The sequence below is a fragment of the Rana temporaria genome, chromosome 3, assembly GCF_905171775.1.
Source record: "Rana temporaria chromosome 3, aRanTem1.1, whole genome shotgun sequence".
Classification (NCBI taxonomy): domain Eukaryota; kingdom Metazoa; phylum Chordata; class Amphibia; order Anura; family Ranidae; genus Rana; species Rana temporaria.
In genome coordinates this window covers 140,698,684-140,723,027 of record NC_053491.1, presented here as the reverse complement: position 1 = coordinate 140,723,027, position 24,344 = coordinate 140,698,684, and the positions used below count along the sequence as shown (strand labels likewise).

At 40.0% G+C, this 24,344-nt stretch overlaps 1 protein-coding gene across 2 annotated transcripts in view; it reads left to right on the top strand.

Moving 5' to 3' along the window:
• The window catches only part of NAMPT (nicotinamide phosphoribosyltransferase), a 47,448-nt gene extending 25,106 nt beyond the window's left edge, over window positions 1-22,342 (top strand). Inside the window, exons 6-12 of one of the 2 annotated variants that reach the window (XM_040343528.1) lie at window positions 604-740; window positions 7,023-7,248; window positions 7,336-7,455; window positions 9,614-9,754; window positions 9,871-10,002; window positions 15,739-15,870; window positions 18,358-22,342. In XM_040343528.1, coding sequence (XP_040199462.1) covers window positions 604-740; window positions 7,023-7,248; window positions 7,336-7,455; window positions 9,614-9,754; window positions 9,871-10,002; window positions 15,739-15,852 — 870 coding nt within the window. In that variant the 3' untranslated portion in view covers window positions 15,853-15,870; window positions 18,358-22,342. Of the gene's footprint in view, window positions 1-603; window positions 741-7,022; window positions 7,249-7,335; window positions 7,456-9,613; window positions 9,755-9,870; window positions 10,003-15,738 lie in introns of both variants that reach the window. The other variant, XM_040343527.1, reaches the window with a different exon arrangement.
• The last annotated feature ends 2,002 nt before the right edge of the window (window positions 22,343-24,344 follow it).

Sequence of the window (24,344 nt, the reverse complement as noted above, 5' to 3'; positions counted from 1 at the left end):
TTTTGCTCTTGCAGAAGAGATCCTGAATGGCAGTTCCCATGATTGCCTCATAACCAGGCTTTTTAACATAGTAGCATGCAAAAATAGTACTTGTAAAATTGTTACATTTATTTATCTGCTAAACTAGACATTTTTAAGATCTACTGTAATTGTTTTCATAGCAGTAGACCTAACCAGATTCCCCTGTGTTCTATTTGATGAATGTCTTCCTAAATACTCTCATCACATCATTGCACATTTTACAAGTAAAATCTAGTTTATGTGAAAAATGTTTTATTGTGATGTTTTCTGTTTATTGTATGTAATATGGCTGCCCATCCGGTATAAAACGACTTGTGAGGATAGAGACTTGCAGCCTTTGTTTTTTTTATATGTAATCAATTTCCATGAACTGTTATACTGTATAATAGCTGCAAATCGGTGAAGAGGTGGATATTTGTAGGGTCAATCAATCCACCCATCTCTTTTGAACCTTGGGCTCTACTCAATTTGTATTGCATTAAAATGAAAAGTGGGGTTATTGATGCAATAACTTTGTCCTGGTGTGTTTTTTTTTTTTTTTTTTTTTTTTTTTTTTTTTTTTTTTTTTTTTTTCTCCTCCAGACTGCTGGGATTGGAGCATCAGCTCATTTGGTGAACTTTAAAGGAACAGATACTGTAGCTGGTATTTGTTTAATAAAGCGATACTATGGAACAAAAGACCCAGTTCCAGGCTTTTCTGTGCCAGCTGCTGAACACAGGTAAGTAAACATTGGATATGTTTTTTTGTGACGCTTCACTTTTTTTTTTTTTTTTACATTAATGCTTAATTTTTTTTTTTTCTTCCAGTATACTACGGCTTATTTTTAAAGGTTTGTTTTTTATTTTTTAAATAGGTTCCTTTAAGCTACTGCATTGTTGGTTTACTTTTTTTCTTCTCTCCCCCCCCCCCCCCCCTTTCTAAATGTTTTTTTTTTTTTTTTTGTATTTGTCTGAATTTCTCACTTCCTGTTCCTCGGTAAGCTTTTCTATCTGACTAAACACCGCTTGGATGTGAAGTTTACTGAGGAGATGCAGGAAGTTAGAAATTCAGACAAAGAAAAAGAGCATTTAGAAGGGAATTAGAAGGAAAAGGTAAGTGAACCAACAATGCACTAGCTTAAAGGAACCTATTTACAAAATAAACTAACCTTTACAACCCCTTTAAGTCTCTTACCATTGTTTTTTCATGTTTCGTTTTTTCCTGTGAGCATTCCTGATCCTCCACCTAGTATAGAACAAGTAGTTCTTATTTCGATTGCATGCTCTGCGTACTATAATCCCCATGGCTTTCTGGGCTATAGCAAGCCACTGTGCATGCATCAAAGTAAAAATTACAAATTCAGGTCCATCTTGGGAGCAAAGTAGTAAAGGGCGGCTATGTTCACATACACAAGACTGGGGCATGGAGAACAAACTTGGTCTGAAAACACCAGAGTAAGGCTTGCATTTCAGAGCATAAATGAAAGAAGGAAGAGGTTCCTATTATAGATATATCTATCTATCAGTACAGACCAAAAGTTTGGACACACGTTCTCATTCAAAGAGTTTTCTTTATTTTCATGACTATGAAAATTGTAGATTCACACTCAAGGCATCAAAACTATGAATTAACACATGTGGAATTAAACATAACAAAAAAGTGTGAAACAACTGAAAATATATTTCATATTCTAGGTTCTTCCTTTTGCAGCAGACACATCTCTAGAACTGTTAGGAGGAGACTGTGTGAATCAGGCCTTCATGGTAGAATATCTGCTAGGAAACCACTGCTAAAGAAAGGCAACAAGCAGAAGAGACTTGTTTGGGCTAAAGAACACAAGGAATGGACATTAGACCAGCGGAAATCTGTGCTTTGGTCTGATGAGTCCAAACTTGAGATGTTTGGTTCCAACCCTGTGTCTTTGTGCGACGCAGAAAAGGTGAACGGATGGACTCTACATGCCTGGTTCCCACTGTGAAGCATGGAGGAGGTGTGATGGTGTGGGGGTGCTTTGCTGGTGACACTGTTGGGGATTTATTCAAAATTGAAGGCATACTGAACCAGCATGGCTACCACAGCATCTTGCAGCGGCATGCTATTCCATCTGGTTTGCGTTTAGTTGGACCATCATTTATTTTTCAACAGGACAATGACCCCAAACACACCTCCAGGCTGTGTAAGGGCTATTTGACCAAGAAGGAGAGTGATGGGGTGCTGCGCCAGATGACTACCTCTTGAAGCTCATCAAGAGTGTGCCAAGCAGTAATCAAAGCAAAAGGTGGCTACTTTGAAGAACCTAGAATATGAAATATATTTTCAGTCGTTTCACACTTTTTTGTTATGTATAATTCCACATGTGTTAATTCATAGTTTTGATGCCTTCAGTGTGAATCTGCAATATTCATAGTCATGAAAATAAAGAAAACTCTTTGAATGAGAAGGTGTGTTCAAACTTTTGGTCTGTTCTGTACTGTGTGTGTGTGTGTGTGTGTGTGTGTGTATGTGTGTGTGTGTATGTATGTATATGTGTGTGTGTGTATATATATATATATATATATATATATATATATATTAAATTGTGCATGTTTAGTGGCACATTGAGTTGTGCACAGCTAAAAATAAAAACGGTAACTGTCCTAGTGCATATTTTTGCCCTGCGCATTTTCAAGTAGCTTGACATACAATAGTTTTTGGTTGTGTTGGTTAACAGAACAATGAAATGTTGAAGTGTAAAAAAATTCAAAAGTAAACTTTTTTTTTTTTTTTTTTTTTTTAATTACATTGCAGTTTGCTAGTTCTTGGCTGTGATGGGTGTATTGGTCTTTCTTCTATTTTCATCTGGTAATTCAGCCCACTCTACAGCAGAATGCATCAGTTACAGGGATGAGACAAACCACTTACTGCCAGAGGGGATTTAAAATGATCAATTTTTATTAATTTACGGACAATTTTATTCCAAAAGGAACAAAAAAGTTAGCCAATGGCTTAAAGTGTGAGCTGGAGTTTGGGTTAAATGTATTGGCAGATTTAAATACACTAAATAATTAAACACTCCCCCCAACCACCCCGACAGTGCTGCTGTCTTCTGTGCTTTCTGTGCTCATTTCTCACTAATGCAGGAGGTGTTACTGGCCATTAATGCAGGTGAAAACAGAGGGGGGAAAAGGCAAAGAAAACTGATGCAGCCATCACATCTGATGATTGGTAAGCTGCAATATATTAAATTAGTGGTTTTGTTTTAATACCGCTTTGATCATTGGACATCTAGTGTGTCCAAAAATGAATTCTGTGCAGGTGATGTTATTCCTGCACTTGCATTGTTGCTGCTATATGCCTGTGGGATATATATATAATATATATAATATATATAATATAATATAATATATATATATATATATATATATATATATATATATATATATATATATATATTAAATATTAGTGTGTGTATGTATATGTGTTCCCCCTTCAATTGTATATAGTAAAAAAAAAATACTGCTATTTTGAGACATTTTTGGCAGTATACTTTTTTTTTTTTTTTTTTTTTACAGCCATTAAACTCTCCATGTTATCCTATGTACCGCTATTGCAAAAACTTTTAAAATCTCACTGCAAAGCTACTGATGTTTTTATAACTTTATTCTAATATCCAGTGTACATGAGGCCTTAAAGTTAAAGCGGTATGAAACCCTAAACCAAATATGTAATGCATTGCAGCTTACCAATCCTTAGGTGTGATGGCTGTATTGGTATTCACTTTTTTTTCTTAATTTTTTTCTTGGGTTTTCACTTTGTGTTCTGGCCAGTAACACACCATCTGTATTCTACAGCCACCCCTGTGAATAAAGGAGAACACAGGGCAGATTTGGACAGGAGCATTGTTAGTCTGGGGGAAGGGGAGTGTTAGATGGGACTAGCAGGTTTTAAATACAGTAACAAATTGAAGCCAAACTCCCACTAAGGCATGGTTCGCACAACTGCGACCTGAAAGTTGCACCTTTGCCAGGCAACTTCCTGGCAACGTGGGTACTTTTTTTGGTGCAACTTTTGGGAATGCCTTGGTAATCTTCCTGGAATGTCGGCTCCAGATCGCATCAATATATGAGGACCATGTAACTTCCATTAAAGTCTATGGGCACAAGTCGGATAGAAATTGGCTTGAAGTAGTACAGGAACCTTTTCTAAAGTCGGAGCGACTTCAGTACTACTTAAGACAGTTCTCATTGACTAACATGGGATTTCAAATGCTACTTGGCGAAGGAAGGATTTCTGGACAGCCGCACTCCAAAACTTGTTGCTTTTATTGTAAAATGGAAAAACACAGGATACATCCCACAGCAAACGGTGTTCAAGCTGACGCGTTTAGTGTGAAACTTTAGTGTGAAACTCATCCGCTTGTAACCCTGTTTGCTGTGGCATGTATCCTGTGTCTTTCATTTTACAATAAAAACAAGTTTTGGAGTGCGGCTGTCCAGAAATCCTACCTTCATTTTGCATTATCCTATGCATTGCCAGCACCTATGGCTTCGGATTTGGTGACGAGACTCCTAATTGGTATCCTTGAGCGGCGATTCTTTCTCCCTCATGCGACTTGGGGGTCTCGCTTCAGATCCCAAGTTGCTGCAGTGCAAACCAAGCCTAATACAGAAAACGGGGTTTTTTTTTTTTTTTGGGGGGGGGGGGGGTGTAAAGGTTTTACAGAATGGCTAAATCTTTTAAGCCCCCCCCCCTGTCGGTGTTAATGGTTTTGTCTTATTTCTGTAAGGGCCAGTTCTTACTGCTGCAATTTCGGACATCGCATGTGATTCGCACTGCTGTGCAAAACACATGTGATGTCTGTGCAATGCATGTCATGGCATTCAGACCAAACTTGCACATGACCCTTTTTTTGATCCGCACCAGAATTTCTGTACGAATTGACAGTTTGCACTGCGATATGCGAACCAATCTGGGTCTAACTTTGTATTGACTCTCCCAGCGGTTCGCATAGGACAGTGTGAACTGCCTGTGAGTTGTATGTGATGCTGGAACCTGCATTGGTTTCACAGGGTTCTCGCATCGCAGCGGTGTGAACCGAGCCTAACTGCTACATCTACAAGAGCTTTTTCTGTTGAAAAGCAGACTTGCTTGGCTGGGTCACCAGATGAAGACCTGATAAAGCCTAAAAGAAAAAACTAATGCAGCCATCACATCTAAGGACTGGTAAGCTGCAATATGTTTTATTTTGGGTTTAATTCTGCTTTAAAGTGCAATTAATCTTGAGTTCTAAAATGTTCTATGCCTCGCCTGGATAAGTATACATTTTTAGGTGTTTATCTAAAATGATATCCAAGATGAATGAGCTGTATAAAAGCTTTCAAGACGGAGATGGTTTCCTGAACAATTAAAGTAATAGAGAAGGAAATGTGTAGACATCAGTTGCTTTGTTCCTGTTTTAGTTACCTGCAATAATTTGGTTTGTAATGAGCTTGTCAAAAAAGATGGTGTGCAAACCGACCTCCTTAACAGACACAAATATAATAAAGGGCTGTCAGTGTTTTTCTTTGTACAGAAATGTATAGGTTTTGTGTGACGTCTGTTACCAGTAACTGGTTTACATACTATGGGCCAGATTCTCGTATAATGGCCTAAAGTTGTGGCAGCGTAACGTATCTCATTTACGTTACGCTGCCGCAAGTTTTACGGGCAAGTGCTTGATTCACAAAGCACTTGCCTGTAAAGTTGCGGCGGCGTAGCGTAAATCCTCCAGCGCAAGCCCGCCTAATACAAATGATCCGGGTGGGGGGCGTGGATCATTTAAATTGGGCGCGATCCCGTGCCGAACGTACTGCGCATGCGCTGTCTCTAAAGTTTCCTGACGTGCATTGTGCTCAATGACGTCGCAAGGACGTCATTGGTTTCGACGTGAATGTAAATGGCGTCCAGCCCTATTCACGGACGACTTACGCAAATGACGTAAATTTTTAAATTTCGACGCGGGAACGACGGCCATACTTAACATTGGCTGCGCCTCATATAGCAGGGGAAACTTTACGCGTCGCAAATCTTATGTAAACGTCGTAACTTCACTGCGTCGGTCGGGCGTACGTTCGGGAATTTGCGTATTTTGCTAATTTGCATACTCGATCGGGAAAACGACGTCTGCGACACCTAGCGACGAAAAAAAAATTGCATTTAAGATCCGACCGCGTAAGAGCCTTACGTCTGTCGGATCTAATGGTTATCTATGCGTAACTGATTCTATGAATCGGGCGCATAGATACGACGGGCGGACTCAGAGATACGACGGCATATCAGGCGATACGCCGGCGTATCTCTTTTGAGAATCTGGCCTATGAATAGTATTTATACCTTTTTGCTGTTGCTTTTATGAGCTATGTTCCAGTGCCATTGAATGATAGTTCTCTTCATAGTTGAGGATTGCAGGATAAGGTTACTGGGGAAAAGGGAGGCTGCCAGCTCTGATCTTTTGAAAACGTTAGTTGCCTTGCTGTCTTACTGACTAATGCTTGAGCCTGAGCAAGAATATACCAAATAAAAGCAGAACTCTGTTTGCATGCTTGCTCCTTGTCAGTGACTTGTGACTCTTCAGAATGAGAGCCAGGGGCCTAGCATTTTCAGAAATGGTGGTCAGCCATGACCGGCTACATATATTTTCTTTGCACAGATTACATTAGAATTGAGCCGTCTATATAGACTAGATGAAAACCAAAAATGGCGCAAATGACTGTGCTATCATTTAGTAGTGTTTTTTTTTTTTTTTTTTTTTTTAAAAACAGATGTTGAGTCCGGTTCTACACGAAAGTAGCATGTCGCAGCTCACACACTGATGCGAAAAACTATCGATCGACAATATTTTCTTTTGGTTTTCAATGGCTAGCTCTGCTCTGTTTTATGAATAATCCTTGTGGGAACATCCACCCCCCCCCCCCTTTTTTTTTTTTTATTAATATTTAAAACTTGTGTTTTATCTTCCGTAAATACAATAATCCTGATTTACCTTTTTTGCTCTTCTGTTCAGTACAATCACAGCCTGGGGTAAAGACCATGAGACGGATGCATTTAGGCATATTGTGACCCAGTTTTCTTCAGTACCTGTTTCAGTCGTTAGTGACAGTTATGACATTTACAATGCATGTGAGAAAATCTGGGGGGAAGATTTAAGAAGTTTGATTGTATCAAGAAGTGCAGATGCCCCTTTAATAGTTCGGCCAGATTCTGGAGATCCTCTGGACACCGTTTTAAAGGTAAAAAAATAACCCTTTGTACTGTATATTTCCTGGAAGCCATATAATATGCTGTAAATGTTGCTTATAATAATTTGTGATTTGCAGGTTCTGGAGATTTTAGGAAGGAAATTCCCTGTGCAAGAAAACTCTAGAGGTTACAAGGTCCTGCCTCCTTATCTTCGTGTAATACAGGGAGATGGTGTGGATATAAATACTCTGCAAGAGGCAAGTTTGTGTGTTTTTTTTGTTTTTTGTGTGTGTGTGTATGTATGTATGTGTATGTGTGTGTGTGTGTGTATATATATATATATATATATATATATATATATATATATATATATATATATATATATAATTTGTTGCTGTAACCACTTCCTGCTATAGTATTGTAATACGATCGGATAGGTGCTTTAATGCATGACCGCTTGCCTACTACTGTGATAGATCCCAGCGCTCACATGGTACAGGGCCGTTCACAGCAGCCTGTACCATGTGATGGCTGTAGCCAATCGCCGCAATCAAAATGGTAGGCAAGCTGTCAGGAATGAAAGACAATTAAAGGAATTTCTGATTGTCACTAACAAGCGATCGTGTAATAAATCCAGATCACCTTCCCTACTTTCCAAAAAAGTCATTTGGGTAGCATTTGTACTATCTTCTATATATCCATACAATCTTTTCATACAGGCTGAATCTACATTGATTTGGGTTATTGCTACCAAAGAAATGTAGCAGATTATATTTTGGCAGAAATTTTATGAAGAAAGATTTGTGGTGTTTTTGAAAGGGGAAAAAATTAAATAAAAATTTCATATAGGGCTATGCAATATTCTTCTTTGGTGTTATGTAATTCTGAATGTTAAATATTAGGCCCTGTTTTCCATGTGAGGTTTAGGCTCGGTTCACACTGCAGCAATGTGGGAACCGTGCGAATCCACCGCAGGTTCCCGCATCGCATGTCTCCTGGTGGCAGTTCATACTGCCCTCTGCGAACTGCTGGGAGTGTCAATTGAAACTTTAAATGATACCCCAAATCAGTTGGAAGTGTGAACTGCAAATCCGGACAGGTATCGGATTGCATGGGTGTGAACACCCATGCAATCCGGGTCTGCAGCGGACCAAAAAAAGGGTCCTGTGCGATGTTGGTCTGCATGCGATGCAAATTCAGCCATACTATCTGTATGGCAGAGATTGCATGTGATTTACACTGTAGTGATATGCAAATCACATCCGCTGTCAGACATCGCACCAGTGGGAACTGGTCCTTATTGTTTCAGCCATGTAAAGTTAGTAAAAAAAAATACATTGTATTTTTAATTGGGAATTCAAATGGCTATCTGTCCTAATGACCAGGATTTCCTACAAGTCTTTTTGATTAGTGCGGAAGGCGCATCTTTTTAAGATCTGAAGAAATTGACGGTTGCCTTATGTCCTCCTTTTTTTTTTTTTTTTTTTTTTTTTTGATTGCCAAGTTGGAGGCTCTGCCTTTTTTGATAGACCGGTGTAGTAAAAGGAAAATGTCATCCCTTTAGGTGTCGAACCTTTTAGTATCTTGCCTAAAATCTTCACCTATTGGAGTATGTGATTTGATTTCAGTCTTTATTTTTTCCAGGAGTCTGCATTATGTGCAAAATTTACAAGCAGGCATTTAGATTTATAGTGGAGATTTATACACATCCAGTGTAAATGGCCCCCAGGTTGCTTTATTGCCACACATGAATGTAGACAAATATAGCACATGTAGACTAAAATAATTTTTATTTTTTCATTTTTTTTCATTTTCTGAAATGTAAATGACATGCAATTGTGATTCTTGACCACACATTGTCTTTTTGTTTGATCAGATAAAGCTTTTTTTTAATATGTTTCTAAAATAAGAATTGACCAACCTTATCTGCATTAAATAGAAGTGGAGTTTTTGCCCATTCAGTGTTTGTTTTTTGTTTTTTATTCTGGATAAGTCTGGCTTTTAGACCTGATTATTTTTTTTTATTTTTTTCTCAGTAATAGCATCATAATTGTCACAGTAGTCTGTTCAATTGATGTTGAACATTTCTGAATTATCCCCATTATTCAATGCAGCAACACTGCTTAATTTCTCAATTTACGCAAAGATCAATACACCACTCTAGATGAGCTACTTGCTCTACTGCAACTCCTGCATATCAATGTAGAAAATTTATCACTTTATTCCAGGCTTCAAAAAATAATAATAATTTAGGATGGCAGCAGGAATATAGTTATTTACATGTGTTGTGCTGAACAACTTTCTGCAAGTGCAAGACGCAGAAGAGCTGGATCCCTGTTGTCCTAAAAGACCACAAAGTATGTGTGAAGACTTGGTTCTGTAATAAAGGCTTCCTTTTTTCTTTTTCTTTTTTAGATTGTAGAAGGCATGAAAAAGCATAAGTGGAGCATTGAGAATATTGCATTTGGATCTGGAGGGGCCCTGCTGCAGAAACTGACAAGAGACTTGTTAAACTGTTCATTTAAATGTAGCTATGTGGTGACGAATGGCCTTGGGGTATGTGTACATGATTATGACACTTTAACACAACCTGTATTGTGTGTAGTTTTTGCTGCCTTTCTTATGACTGAATGTATTTAAAAAACATTATTTTTATTTTTTTTAACTTTCAGGTAAATGTATTTAAAGATCCTGTGGCAGACCCAAACAAAAGATCAAAGAAAGGGCGATTATCTATTCATAAAACTGCAAATTCATTTGTGACCCTTGAAGAAGGGAAGGGAGATCTAGAGGAATATGGCCCAGTAAGTACATTACAAATATTTGAGCCTATAAGATTTGCATACTTTTTATGGTATGTTCCATTCAGTAAGAACACCGATGTACAATATGTTCAATATGTCTTTATTACCAGAAGTGGTAATCTGTTATTCATATAAATCGTGTATATCATGGTACAGTGTGTTTTTTTTTTTTTTTTTTTTTTTATTATTATTATTTATTCCCCACTAAGTACCTTATTCCTGCTGTGGTGTGGGGATCTTTCACTGTTCTTTTAGCATCTGCAAGGAAAGATCTTTGGGAGGGTCTTCTATTGCTCTGCTGATGCATGCTCTCTACTGACTGTATCTGTTTGGCCCTTAATGGTGGTGTGGCAGTCGCATGATCACATGACTAAAAAAAAGTTTCAGAAGAGCAAATTGGATTTTAAATGTCTAACGGTTTTACAGCTACCAATAAATCTTTATTGAACACGTATGCACAAAAATACATTAACATTGTGTGAAGGGGTAGTCAAAGATGATTGACACAAACTTTCATTTTGTTCAGACCGCATCATCTGCATCAAAGGATTTAGTGCGTGTGTTTTTTTTTTTTTTTTTTTTTTTTTCCAGGTATTGCCAATTACATTTGATATATGCTTAGCAAGATTGTTGCATAGGGGCTTGGTGAGTCCTATTAAGGGGGTCTCCCTTCTGAGGTGTTTTTAATACTACACCCAAGTACTCTTTTTGTGGCTAGTAAATGTCTTCAAAAAGAGTGGGACTAACACTACAGGGAAGGAAGGGCACACCTATGTCGTCATTTCCTGATGAACCTAGTTGTATCTCCTGAAAGACCAGAGGCTTCCGGGCAATCAGATCCGCTGTGCCTATCTGGTATGGTGCCTACAGTCAACTCTGCTGCTTCACCCTTTTATCAAGGATAAACTGTCCTCGGCCTTACCCGGGTTAGAGCACAGGATTGCTGGCATGATTGCCTCCATCCCGCAGGGTGGCAAGAAGCGTGACAGACCCCACCCCCCTTCGATGAGTCTCCTAGTCTGGAGCAGGAATGGGTTGAGGATGGAGAAGAGCTTAAAGCTCAGGATTCAGTGGAGTGCTGGGCATACAAGTCTGCTTCCGAGCAATCTGGACAAGATAATATCCAGTTGATGTCTGCCTCTCGGAGGCTTTTGATCCTGACTCTGACCGATATGGTTCATTCTGCGTTTAAGTTGCCTCTTGCAAAGGTGACTAAGCCCCCTGGTCCTTTTTTTTGGGATCCCTGAGGCCTCTTCTCTGTTGGAACAGGCGGTGTATGCTGATTGGGAACATCCTGACAAGATTTTTGTTCCTCCGAAGAGGCTTTCCCTTTTTATATCCCATGGATGAAAAGTTCATTAAAAATGGAGCATGCCAGCTGTAGATGCAGCAGTCTCTTTTCTTTAAACAAGGACTTGTCTGGTAGATAACGCACAGGGCTTAAAAGACATTTTAAAAAGTCATTATTAAAGGCTTCCTTTTCTTTTGCCAAGTTCAGCTATTCAGCCAGCTGTTGCAGCAATTGGTATCTACCAGTCCATAAAGGATCAGGTCAGACGGCCTGATGGGCCTAACCAGGAGGATGATCTGCCTGAAAGTAAGACTGATTCCTCGAGCGCTGTGTTTTTGCCGTTGATGCCTTAAAGGATTCAATACAGCAGGTTTCTCGTTTTGGCTCTCTTGTCTGTACATATGCGCAGACTTTTGTGGCTTAAGAACTGGTCAGCCGAGCTTCCTTGTAAAAAGTTATTGGCAGGTTTCCCTTTTCATGGGGAATGTTTATTTGGTGATCATTTGGACAAATATATCCAAAAGATTTCCGGAGGGAAGAGTTCTCTAGGTCTTGTAAAGAAAAGCACAAGACGTCCCTCGTTTAAAACCTCAGGTACTGCTTCTTCAAATCTCTCAGCATCAAGTCTGTTCCGCCGCCAACCTTGCGCCAGGGCCAGAAACAGCCCTGGGTCCAAAATTCTTCTAAACCCAGCACCAAGCCCTCCTTTTTGAGGTGGGGGGGGGAGGCTGCTGTATTTTGCAGACATTTGGAAAACAATAATTCAGGACGAGTGGGTCACCTCAGTTATATCTCGTGGTTACAAGCTGGAGTTATGGGGAGTTTCCCCCCTCAGGTTTTTATGATCCACCGTTCCCTCGGGTCCTCCAAAACGAAACTTATTGCTTCAGGCACTACATCTAGTGCATTAAGGAGTGATTGTAGAGGTTCCAGTAGCAGAAAGGGGCACAGTGTTTTGCTCAAACCTGTTTAAGGACACAACGCCCATTTTGGACCTAGGATTCCTGAACAAGTATCTATTGATAGTCATTTCAGATGGAGTCTGTCCGCTCAGTGGTAGCCTCATTCCAGAGGGGGGAGACTTTCTAGCCTCCATCGATATAAGACACGTACCTATCTTTCAGCCTCATCGGAGGGACATACGTTTTGCAGTAGAGAACGTCATTTTCAGTTTGTGGCTCTACCCTTCGGGCTTGCTACAGCTCACCGGGTGTTCACAAAGGTCCTGGCACCAGTACACTTAAGCCTAAACTGGTGATTCCAGGATCAAAACCTGCTAAAGGGAAAATAGAAGGGCTCACGGCTCAGGGGAAATGGTCAGGGACAGAACAGATCCTGCCCATCAATGTCCTGGTATTACGGGCAGTACGTCTGGCAATACAGTCCTGGATGGTGGAGCTTCAGGACTGTCCTATAAGGGTTCAGTCCGCCAATGCCACTGCAGTGGCATATATAAACACCAAGTCGGTACCAGGAGTCGTTCAGCTTTGAAGGAGGTGAACCACATACTAGCCTGGGCAGATGGACATGTGCCAATTTTTATTGGCAGTCTATATCCTGGGAGTAGAGAACTGGAAGGCAGATTATCTCAGCCGCCAGCAGATCTGCCCAGGGGAATGGTCCCTACACCCAGGGGTGTTCCAGGAAATTGAGAAGAGAGAGGATCACCGCTCCAGGTGGGTCACTATATAGAATTGGACTGACTCAGGATACCGTGGGTGCTGGCAATGCACTGACCATGCATAGGATACGAAGAAAGGAAATGGATAGCCGCACTCCGATGACCAAAAAGGTTGTCTTTTATTCAAACGAACAGCAAGTACATCACTTCACAGGTTACAGCAAAGGAACAGGGGAACAGCCGACTCGTTTCGCACTGGACTAGGAAATTCCAGGAAATTGGCCAACGTTGGGGATCCAAGTTCAACAACAAACTACAGCAGCTTGTGTCCCAAACAAGAGATCCTCTGGCAATCGGAGCAGATGCTCTGGTAGTTCCATTGAGCCAGTACTCCCTGGTCTAAGCTTTCCCTCCAATCCCTCTCATTTCACTTTTTTTTTTTTTTTTTTTTTGTGCAGGATTCGGAGAGAGGGAGCTTCAGTCATTCTGGTGGCACCAGCCTGGCCCAGAAGGCCCTCGTTCCTGGAGATTGTGAGACTGGCAATAGACAGGCTATGGACACTTCCACGGTGCCCCGATCTACTTTCTCAAGGTCCTATATCCTACCCCAATTTAGTTTCTAAATTTGACGGCATGGCTATTGAAGCCAGGCTGCTGAAGGACCGTGGCATCTCGGGACCAGTAGTGTCTACCCTAGTGAATGATAGAAAAGGTGTCAGGAAGATTTATAATAAGGTCTGGAAGCTTGTATTGCTTGGTGTAAAGCCAGAAAATGGCATCCTTGGAAATATGTGATTGGGAGAATTCTCTTTTCTACAGTCAGGTGTGAAAATCAAATTGGCTTTGAGTACAATCAGAGGTCAGATTTCGGCTTTCTCAGTATTCTTCCAAAGGCCTTAAGCATCCCATTCGTTAATCTGAACATTTATAACTTGTTTGCTTCCCCCCCCCCCCCCCATTGGGTCACCTATGTGTCCTTGGGACTTGAACTTGGTGCTTTCTGTTGCAGAAACAACCATTTGAACCCATCAAGGAAATTCCATAGACTTGCTGTCATGCAAGCTAGCCTTCCTGATGGCTATCACCTCGGCTAGAAGGATGTCAGATTTGGCGGCCCTTTCATGCAGGGAACCGCACTTGATCCTTTACCGTGTTACGACCTGTTCCATCTTCTTTCTTTTTTTTTTTTTTTTTTTTTTTTTTTTACCAAAGGTGGCGTCGGCCTTTCATTTTAAATCTGGACATTAGGTATCTGTGTCTCAGATTTGTAAGGCTGCTACCTGGTCTTCAGTGCATACGTTCACACAATTTTATCAAGTGGATGTTTGAGCAGCTAAGGATTCGACTTTCGGCCAGTGTACTGTGGGCTGCCTTATAAGTTCTGATGACCATTGTTTGGCAGGGTGTCCCTCCCCTCAAGGGTATTGCTCTGGGACCTCCCAGCAGGCACTGAATATTAGCCTCACTCTGTGTCCGATGATGTATGAAACAAAATAGGATTTTTTTTTTATTTTTTTTTTGTCATACTTGTAAAATCCTTTTATTTGAGTACATCATGGGACACAGAGGTCCCTCCCCTCTTTTTGAGGATTCAGAGCTTGCTACAAAACTGAAGTACTTCCTGTATGGGAGGGGTTGTATAAGGGATCACTTCCTGTCTAAAGACCTTTTTGGTCTACCCGTGTCTATTCACCTATAGATGCAGTATAACCCAGCAGGTAATGAATATTTGCCTGCCTGTATCCCATGATGACAATATTTTTTTATTTTGTATTTATTTGTAGTTTGAGGAAGTGGAGTGACATCCAGGCTGATATGTCTGTTAGTAAATTAGTGATGCTTGAGACTGTGAGCTGAGTTTGGTGTCATCCATGTAGAATTGGTATTGGAAGCCATGGGAGGCTGCCAGCTGACCCAGGGAGGATGTGTAGATTGAGAACAGGAGAAGTCCAAGAACAGAACCTTGGGGGACCCAACAGAGAAAGGAAGAGGAGTTTAAGTGGAATTATAAGTAATGCTAAAGGTGCGATTGGCTAAGTAGGATGAATACCAGAGAGGAGTACAGTTAGAGACCAAAAGTGTGGAGTTTTTTTTTTAGGCTGAGGGAGTGGTCCACTGTCGAAGGCTGCAAAGAGGTCCAGGAGTAGAGTACAGAATAATGTCCATTGGGTTTTAGCCTTTAGTAGATGGTTTGTGAGTTTTAGCAGCAGTTTCTGTGGCGTGTTGAGGGCGAAATCCAGACTGAAAGGGATTGAAAAGATTGTCCGTGAGGTGGTCGCTCAGTCAGCTATAGACTAGACGTTTGAATAAAGGGAGCAATTTTGTTGGTTGTTGGGGTCCAATGAGGGCTTTTAAGTATGGGAGTGACTAGTGCATTTTTTAGAGGGTTGAGTAAGATGCTAATAGAGAGGGAGTGATTGAAGATGTGAGTTAGGGAGTAAAGACACTAAATGAGAGCGAAGTGTATTAAATGAAGCTTAAAGACAGCCGTAGCTGAATCGGATTATCTGAATCCTGTAAGAAGAGACACATTCTAACATAATCAACTTGGAGCTTGTTTTTTTGTTTTTGATTTAGCTTTAGGCTTTAACCATCTGTGGCTGCAGCAATCCACATACTATGATTTATTGAATGAACAGATACAAATAAAACCCTGAAGAACAAGTATATGTGTCTTGCATATTTCTTTGTGTACGAAGACTACAACCAATGTGTGTAGTCTGGCTCTTTTTGTTCAAAAAATCTCTGTTGTTCAAATTGTGCTTAACTGCCAAGTTTTTGCTGTATGAAAGATGTCCTATTAACACTGATGGTTTTTAAACAGGATCTTCTCCACACTGTGTTCAAAAACGGGAAGGTAATTACATGTTACTCGTTTGATGATGTAAGAAGCAACGCAGGGCTGAAGAACCGAGAGCTGGAAGAAGAGATTCACTAGAGATTATGTCTATCATTTGTATGTAAATCGTAAACCTGTTTCACTGTACAAAGCTGTGTGTTTGTTTATTTTTGTGTTGCCATTTTTAATACCAATTTAATCAACGCTTTTAACTGAAATCATTTGTTCTGGATGCCAATATTAGAGCATTTTGGGGACATGCACCAAATGAAGTTTTCAGATGGGCTTCACATTCTCCATATATACTATACATGCATACTTTTTATACAATGGGAAAACTAAGCTATATTTAATCTTGATGGTTACAGGTCTGTGCTTGCCTTTGCAAGCACAGATTTAGAAAATGCTGCTTGGAAAACTGGTTTATTGTGTTTTTTCATTTTAATCAGATGGATCCAAGTCAGAGTGAGAATGGAAATTCTTTTATATATTTCTATCATCTCATTTAAATATATTTTATAAACTATTCTAACTGTATCCAGATGCAAGATGGGTTTTATCATTTGCCTTATATCGCTAGCACTAATTTCCAAGTGTTTCTTATGAAAGCAAATTTTGGCCTTTGTGTGGAAAATATTAAACATTCTATTACTGTATACTCGGTGTATAGTAGAACGCTCTTTGCGTCATGTACATCACCAAAAGAACAATGTATCGGTAGAGGATATTGGATAAGTTACTTCTGTTCAGTGTAGTTCAGGCTTCATGGATTTGGCATTCAGCTACCTGCTACTCGTTGGCATTGTGAAGTATTATACTGTACCATTTGTCATAGTGAGTTGTTTTACTGCAAAAGCCAAAGACTAATTTTCAATACAATTGTCAAGTGAAATGTTAAATTCTGCTAAACAATTTGCGTTTTAAAGTGAACATGTCAGAATTTGAAATATGGTTGTTGCCATTTTTTGTTTGCAAGTTCTGAGGCCCTTATTTTTATTTTGCTTTATTCTTTGTCTGCTTTGCTTATTGGAAAATCAATTTTGCAGAAAAAGTATTCAGGTTGTGAGTCTAGATAGCAAAATAAGCATAAAGATGACTGTTCTGATGATTGCACCTTTCTGCACTCTTTCTAGAGGCAGGGCTTTGCTTCTTTCTGCCTCCACTCTCCCATATGACTGGTGGGGTAATGATCGAGAGGTGGAGAAGGCGTAGGCCCACAGAACAAATCAATCAGAAGTATGGAGCTTTTCGCGTTCATTCTTTGAACACTTGAAAGGCACTGTTGTGACTACATTTCATGTTGCAACCTATATATGGGGTGTAATGTGGGACATGGTCGCATGCTCCAAACATCCCCCCCCCCTTATCTGAATTGTAGGGCGAGTATCCCTGGAGTATTCTGTTTTTGAATTTGGTACGGCTCAATTCCGATTTTACCGGCACGATTGTCATGTCGGTGCACTTGTTCCATCTGAATACCCATAACAGCAGGTCTGCACCTCCTGTATGGTTCTGAGAATGGGATGTAAACCACAAAGGAACCTGTGCATTACACCTGCAGTGGACTATGCTCTGCAGGATTCAATGGAAATGAATAAATGCACCCACATTCATAAAATAAAATCACACATTAAATGTTTTGAGGGCACAAAAAGGACTGTCTTGAAAACCCACGTTCACATCGGGCCGATTTGGCATGTGATTTGCCATGCCAAATCGACGCTTATTGCCAGCAATGGCATTGTCCAAATCGGTGCAGCGCCACACAGATTCCTAAAAGTAGTTCCTGTACTACTTTTGGCAAATTCGGGGGTGTTTTTTAAATGGACATCTGTGCCGCAACCTGCACAGATGTCTGGCAAATCGCCCCTGAAGTCGGACTGCATTGCCGGTTTAAAGTTGAGTTCAGCTGAACTTGCACGATTTCTAACCAGCAGCCGGTGTGAACCTCGGCTAACCCTCTTGCTGCCACTGATGTAAAGCTTATATTGGGAGCAGCACAGACTTTTAGCCCTCTATGTGATAGCAATAAAGTTAAGGGGGGAATTTTTTTTACGTAAAGGTAACACGAGCCAAAGGGGAGGAAGGTAAAGCTCCCGCACGTACAGGCAAATATGTACGTAAGAAAACCTCTTCAGGTTTACCCACGTACAAAAACAATGCTTGTGCTACAGATGAGGCATTTTCACACATCCTGGAGCAAGAGCATAATTTCTATGGCCACCATACATATTTAACTCTACACAGGATGACTCTTTTAAAGGCTTGGTGTCGCCTTTGGACAAATTTATGTACCAAAGTTGGTCACTGTTTCACAGGTGCACGCAATTTTAGATATAACCAAAAAAAAATAGCGCTCTGTATTAATATGCACAACAAAACCAATCAATAACTTATCAATGCAGAAGTGTAACATACTGTATATAAAGTGTAGGGTTATAAAAGTGCATATTTTAAGGCTTGATGTTTTTTGTTATCTATTTACACAAAGCATTTTCTTCCCTTTTTTTTTTTTTTTTCTTCTTTTTTTCTTTTTTTTTTTGTGCTAATATAACGCAACATAAAAATTGCAACTGCCACAAATTATATTTTACCTGCTTTCAGGAATTGGGGAGTTTTGACAAATATTTGGACCTAAAATATGCATTTTGAAGAGTTGAATCCAGAAATTTCACCAGGCAAAATGACATTGAAAAATTTGTTCTTTGGCTCCCCTAATGCCACAGGAATCTTCTGGAATTTGTACAGAATTTCAACTCTAACCTTTGAATCTGCATCTAGTATAATGTGTATGTCGTGTGCAAATGCAAGTCACCTTAAAAAACTAGTTCTAGTCATGGGTCCATATTCTCAAAAACAGACTTGCAGAGGCTGGTTTAGACTTATGGGATCTGTTTGAGATATAGAGCTATATTAAACAGTACACTTTTCTTCCTTGGAATAAGCAATGTTACCTCAATAGAACTCTTCTCTGAATAATTGTTTTCATTCAACTTGAGAATATGGACTTTGGACTTCAGTCATAAATAATGGTAAATGTTTTTGTGTGTGCTTTTATTCTATGTTTTTGGCAATTTGATATACATTTTTTTTTTTTCTATTAAAATAGATTATATTTTTCTTTGTTTAATTTAATGGACTTCTTGTATTTTTCTTCTAAGTGTGAGCGGAAGCGAGCTTCTTCAGTGTCTTTAGATGCTTGCTGTAGCATCTATAGCAATCATTTTGGAAGAGGGTAAATAGATTTTATGAAATTAGGTGATTGACAGAAACACAGCTCTCTTGTAAGGCGTACAACCATATAACCTACTAACTGTGCTAAGTAGTGTGTGTGGTTTTTTTCGTTTATTTTTTTTGGATGGTCCACTAAATTGTCGGTAAAGATCTTGTTTTCTTGTAAAGTGAGAACTATTTATTTGGTGCTGCCACCTTGGGATGCAGTAATCTAGGTTCCTATTTTAATACCAGTGCTTCCACTGTAAATTGTAGTATTGGGTGAGAATGGCATTACCTTTCTAAAGCCTAGTACACAGGGACCTATTGTTGGGCGAAATCAATGTACTGCTGCTGATCCGTCAAGCTGAAAAAGGTCCGCTGACCAGAGTGTTCTGGTGGGAGGCTGCTCTCCTGTCAGAACAGAATAGCACAGCAGGAGAGAGCGATGTACTAACATCGGATTGTTGTACAGCGGCTCTGACCTGAGCTGTCTTTTTATTTATTTTTTTATTTTTTTTTTCATTTAAACTGCTGTGTTGAATGGGGGGGAAAAAAGTGGTGCGTACGAGGCTTAAGCATCTGGTTATGTGACTGCAAGCAGCAGGTAAAGGCACAGCTCAACTACATAGATGGAAGTGGTTTTACCTTTCAATGAATATTTATTTCTGTCCAGAGCCCCAATAGTTGCACAGCTGCTTTACACAACCAAGTGGATGACAACACTTAAAATAGAGCGATCTTCTCTCCACCCTCAGCCTACTAACGGACAGGGAAAAGGCAGCAACAGACTAGTGTGCGCATCTGAAAGGCTCATGGCTCCTCCATTTCAGCGTCTGAGCTCTGCTGTAGAGAGGATTGCAAAAGACTGCTCTGAAGTCAACTTCAAATGATGTTGGAAAAAAATTTAATAAAGTAATATTTTTAGATCTGCTGGTATTTGCAAGGAAATGGGGATAGGCACAGTAGGCAATGGCATATTGGGACAAAATACCACTTTAGATCATGACTGCACATACTGTTATCTCACTATAGCTTTCTTCAAACCAATGCTGTTTCTTATGAATTTCAATCATATGAGGGTAAACATTTTAAAAGGGCAACTCGACGTCTGTAAAATTGGTATGATTTGTTAATGCACAAATCATTTTGTAATTTTAGTGTTCATGTCTCCCGTCCTGGCTCTGCCCCAGCTGTTCCTGTTTAAAAACCGACAAGCAATATTAAAGTGACTTTCTTGTCTAGAGGCGTTCTCTAAACAGTTGGTGCACCAACAGTCTGTCACCTTAACGTAATTTTACGATTCCAGTCTGCAGCTAGATATCATTTCCTAGAATTGCTAAACAACTCATATGTCACATATATTTGTATACGAAGTACAATGTCTTAATCATGCAATTTGTAATAAGGAAAAATACTGGGAAAAACAGTTCAACACTGGGAACTGACCATGTGACTGTAACAGGCATACCTCCCTCATTATGACCCAGGGGATCTAAATCCAATGTAATGTGAGTTTCTACTAAGTGGGAGTCTACAGTGAGGTTTGATCAAATCCTTGCAATATAACACAAATTTAGCAATCTCCTTTTATGACCTATTGGAGTCGGTTCACACAGGGGTGGCTTCAAAGTCACCTGATGCTGAAGCTGCCTTGTTCAGCATGACTTGCAAAACAACTTCTGTATAGAAGTCAATGCAAGCCGCTCTGAAGTCAGAACCTTTTTCCCAAGTCTGAGCAACTTGAGTCGCTCCTAATAGAACGGTTCCATTGTAAAGAATGGCGGGCGACTTGTCGGGCGGCTAAGTCACCTGACAGGTCACCCCTGTGTGAACAGTGTCTTAGAGGTGGTGTTGTAGTGGCAGCATCATTTGCAAGTCTAGCCTTTTTTATGTTCTCCAAAGTGTTTTGGAATGCAAAGGTTGGCATTCACTTGCAGCTTACACGGGTAAACCCACGCAATGTCTGTTAGGTTTAAATTGCTGGGACTGCATTTTAATGTGGTCGTGGAAATGAAAAGTATGACTAAGCTTTTTCAACAGGACAGCCACACTTTCTGGGGCTCAAGAGAGACCTTTGGGTAACTATGGGACATTTTCAGCCAATTTGTTTTTGGGCCTTTGTCAACAGGCTTTTGTTTGTGTCAGATGGGTCTTGCATTCACATACAAGTTTATGGGAATGCAAAACCTGGTTGAAGCAGGTCAAACGCCACCAGTCAATCAGTTCTGTCATCAACACAAACCCAAAGCTTCTTGACACTCATAAGAAAATGAGTAAGATATGAGGAGTTGTGAGTGGGTGCCTGCCGTGTACACATGTGAATATTTAGTGGGGACTTTTTTTAATTTTTTTTTACCAGTCTGTTTCCTATCTGATAACCATCTAATATACCTATTTTACTGCCGATTTGACCAACTTTTTTTTGGACTTTGGAATATCCCCTGCATTGGTGAATTTTAGTCATGGGTTCCTTGTAGAGCTTGTATACTGCCAAGTTGTAAAAAAGATAAATGATAAATTCCCTTTATGATATTTTTATATGTAAAACCATATAAATTGTAGTAGAAGTGCACTGCTTCTCCTTTTATGTATCATTTAAATGATTCATTCACTTGTCTAGATACAGGCACGTACTGAAGGTTGTGTACATAATGTATTTTAAATCTGGTTTCCTTTTCATGTTCATGGCACTTTTGTGTTTTTTGGTGCATCTAGGGGGTAGTGTTTTATCTGTTCATTTTTGCCATGTCCATAAAGTGTCATTTACTTTGTAAACGTTTACAAAATCAATATTTTAAGTCGTATATATCGGAGCTGGGCAGCCAGAGACTTGCAGGTTACCAGCATGTTCTGCCTTTCTGCCTCTGATGTGTATGATTTGCACACTGAAAGATGTTTGCAATGTTTAAATCTCTTCTGAATAGAAGCGGGCCTTCATATGCAGACATCGTTGTTTTTCTCTTTTTATTACCTATAGTTTTTCATAATTTATATCAATATATTTCTACTAAATAAAATAGATTGGACTGCAAGACTTGTATGTGTGTTGAGATTTCCAATAATTTATTTGTAATCTATGTAGTGTTCGAAATGCATTTTATATATATTTTTCCTGATCTGCACTGTTATTAGGACATTGATGCAAATACTTTTTTTTTTTCGTATGTCTCGGAGGAAATGGAAAGCTATGTGCCCTGTTATTTCTATTCAAGAGGATAAACTTCCAGGTTTTACATTCCTAAAAGGCTGTATGTGGAATGTGATGTTTCAACACTTTTATCCTTCGTTGGTTTTACCTTTTAATGTAATAAAGGCTATACAGAGCTCCTGTATTAAATATGAAGGGTAATAAAAACTGTACCTTCCAATTGTACAATTCTGTTTGTGCATGTTTAATTCTAGCTAACTATGTTACATAAGCAATAACAAACCCTCTGCCACTAGGGGGATTCAGTCCACATCACTCCCAGAGCAACACTACAGTGGAACCTTGGCTTACGAGCATAATCTGTTCCAGTAGAATGCTTGTAATCCAAAGCACTCTCATATCAAAGCGTTTCCCCATAGTCAATGGAAACAAAGATAATTTGTTCCGCGTTGACTTCGATGGCATGCAATACCGCATGTGGCCAGAGGTGGGGGTTGCCGGAGAGCTTTGGAAATACTCAGGGACAGCTCGGCTGATCTTGGTAATGGAGTTTTTCTGAACGGCTCCAAACCATTCGGAGTCACCGGTGCCCCCCGCACCTCTGGCCAAATGTGGTACTGCACACCCTATTAGCTTGCATTCTGCTTGTTTTGTGAGACAACACTCACAAACCGAGTCAGGATTCAGAAGAAAAAAAAGTTGTTTGTCTTTTAAAAAGCTTGTTAACCTTGTTACTTGTAAACCAAGGTTCCATTGTACAGCCGTTCCACGCTGACTCAGCTTGTGAGCCAATGCAGAACATCCTGAAACTCTGAGGTTTAACAGACCTAAACAATCCTAAAATACTGTGACATGTTTCATGCTTGGCTAAATGCTACAGTTCACAATGTGTTGACATATTAGACTGTTGGCTACATATATGGTTGTTAAACCTCCCAGTTTCTGGATGTGCAGCACAGACTTGCATTTTATCAGCTACTGTAGTTGTAGGTAACCAGCACTCCAGCAAGAAGTTGCAAGTGTGCCACTAGGGCAATGTTGATGAGCGGTGCAGCAACTCTGGATATTCCCACCCACCTCCACTGGAAGTGGCAATACAAGTCTGACAGAAGTGCTACCTTCCCTAATTCACTAAAGTGTGAAGACTGATATTCCAAAAAAGTGTGAACGCTGCGTAAAATCATAAACGTACATGAAAACAAAACACAATGATTATGTATTCACAATAAAAAACAAATATTTTGTTTTAAGAAAATAAGGTAATTTTGAAATTGATGGCAACAACATGTCAAAGTTGGGACAGGGCAACAAAAAGTGGCTTAACTAGAACCTTCAGGGCCCTGGTACAAGAAACCATGAAGGGCCCTTCCCCCTGAGCCTGGTGGTGGAATGCCAGGGCCCTGTCCCAAGTGCAAAGTTTGTATAGTAGTTCTGCCACTGGTGTTGGTTTGAGATAGAGATATATTGTGTGTGTGTGTGTATATAATATATATATATATATATATATATATATATATATTACTCACACACACACACACGGGTCAAGTCATGGGGAAAAACAGTGTGGGTACTCCCACCCAAGATCCACTCCCCCACCAAAAAAAAAAAAAAAAGATACGCTCATATGCATAATTACTAAACTGCATGTTTTATTTATTTTTTCGAACCCTTGTACCTTCGTAATGCTTTGTTACTGGCCGCTTCCTGTATATGGATTCATCGGGTAGTGTGCGGGTATTCCGTCACTTCCTTCGATGCCACAATGTCTCCTGGGAGCTTTTGTCATTGTTCCCGGGAGACATTGCGGCATCGAGGAAGTGACAGAATACCTGCACACTACCCGATGAATCCATATACAGGAAGTGGCCAGTAACCAAGGATTACTAAGGTTCGCCTGCCCCTGACAGTAACGCAAGCTGGGCATCGCCGCTTAGTGAAGGATTGGCTCGGCTTTTTTTTTTTTTTTTTTTTTTAAATAACAAACATGTTATACTTACCTCCACTGTGCAGCTCGTTTTGCACAGAGTGGCCCCGAATCCGGTCTTTTGGGGTCCCTCGGCGGCTGTCTCGGCTCCTCCTCGTAAAAGCTTTCCACCTTTATGCGAGCAAGCTTGCATGGTGGAAAGCTTTTGCGAGCATGATACAGTGGCTGGCATAGCCGCCGACTGTATCACTTGGCCCCGCGTCATCCGCTGTGATTGACAGCAGCGCCAGCCAATGGTTCAGG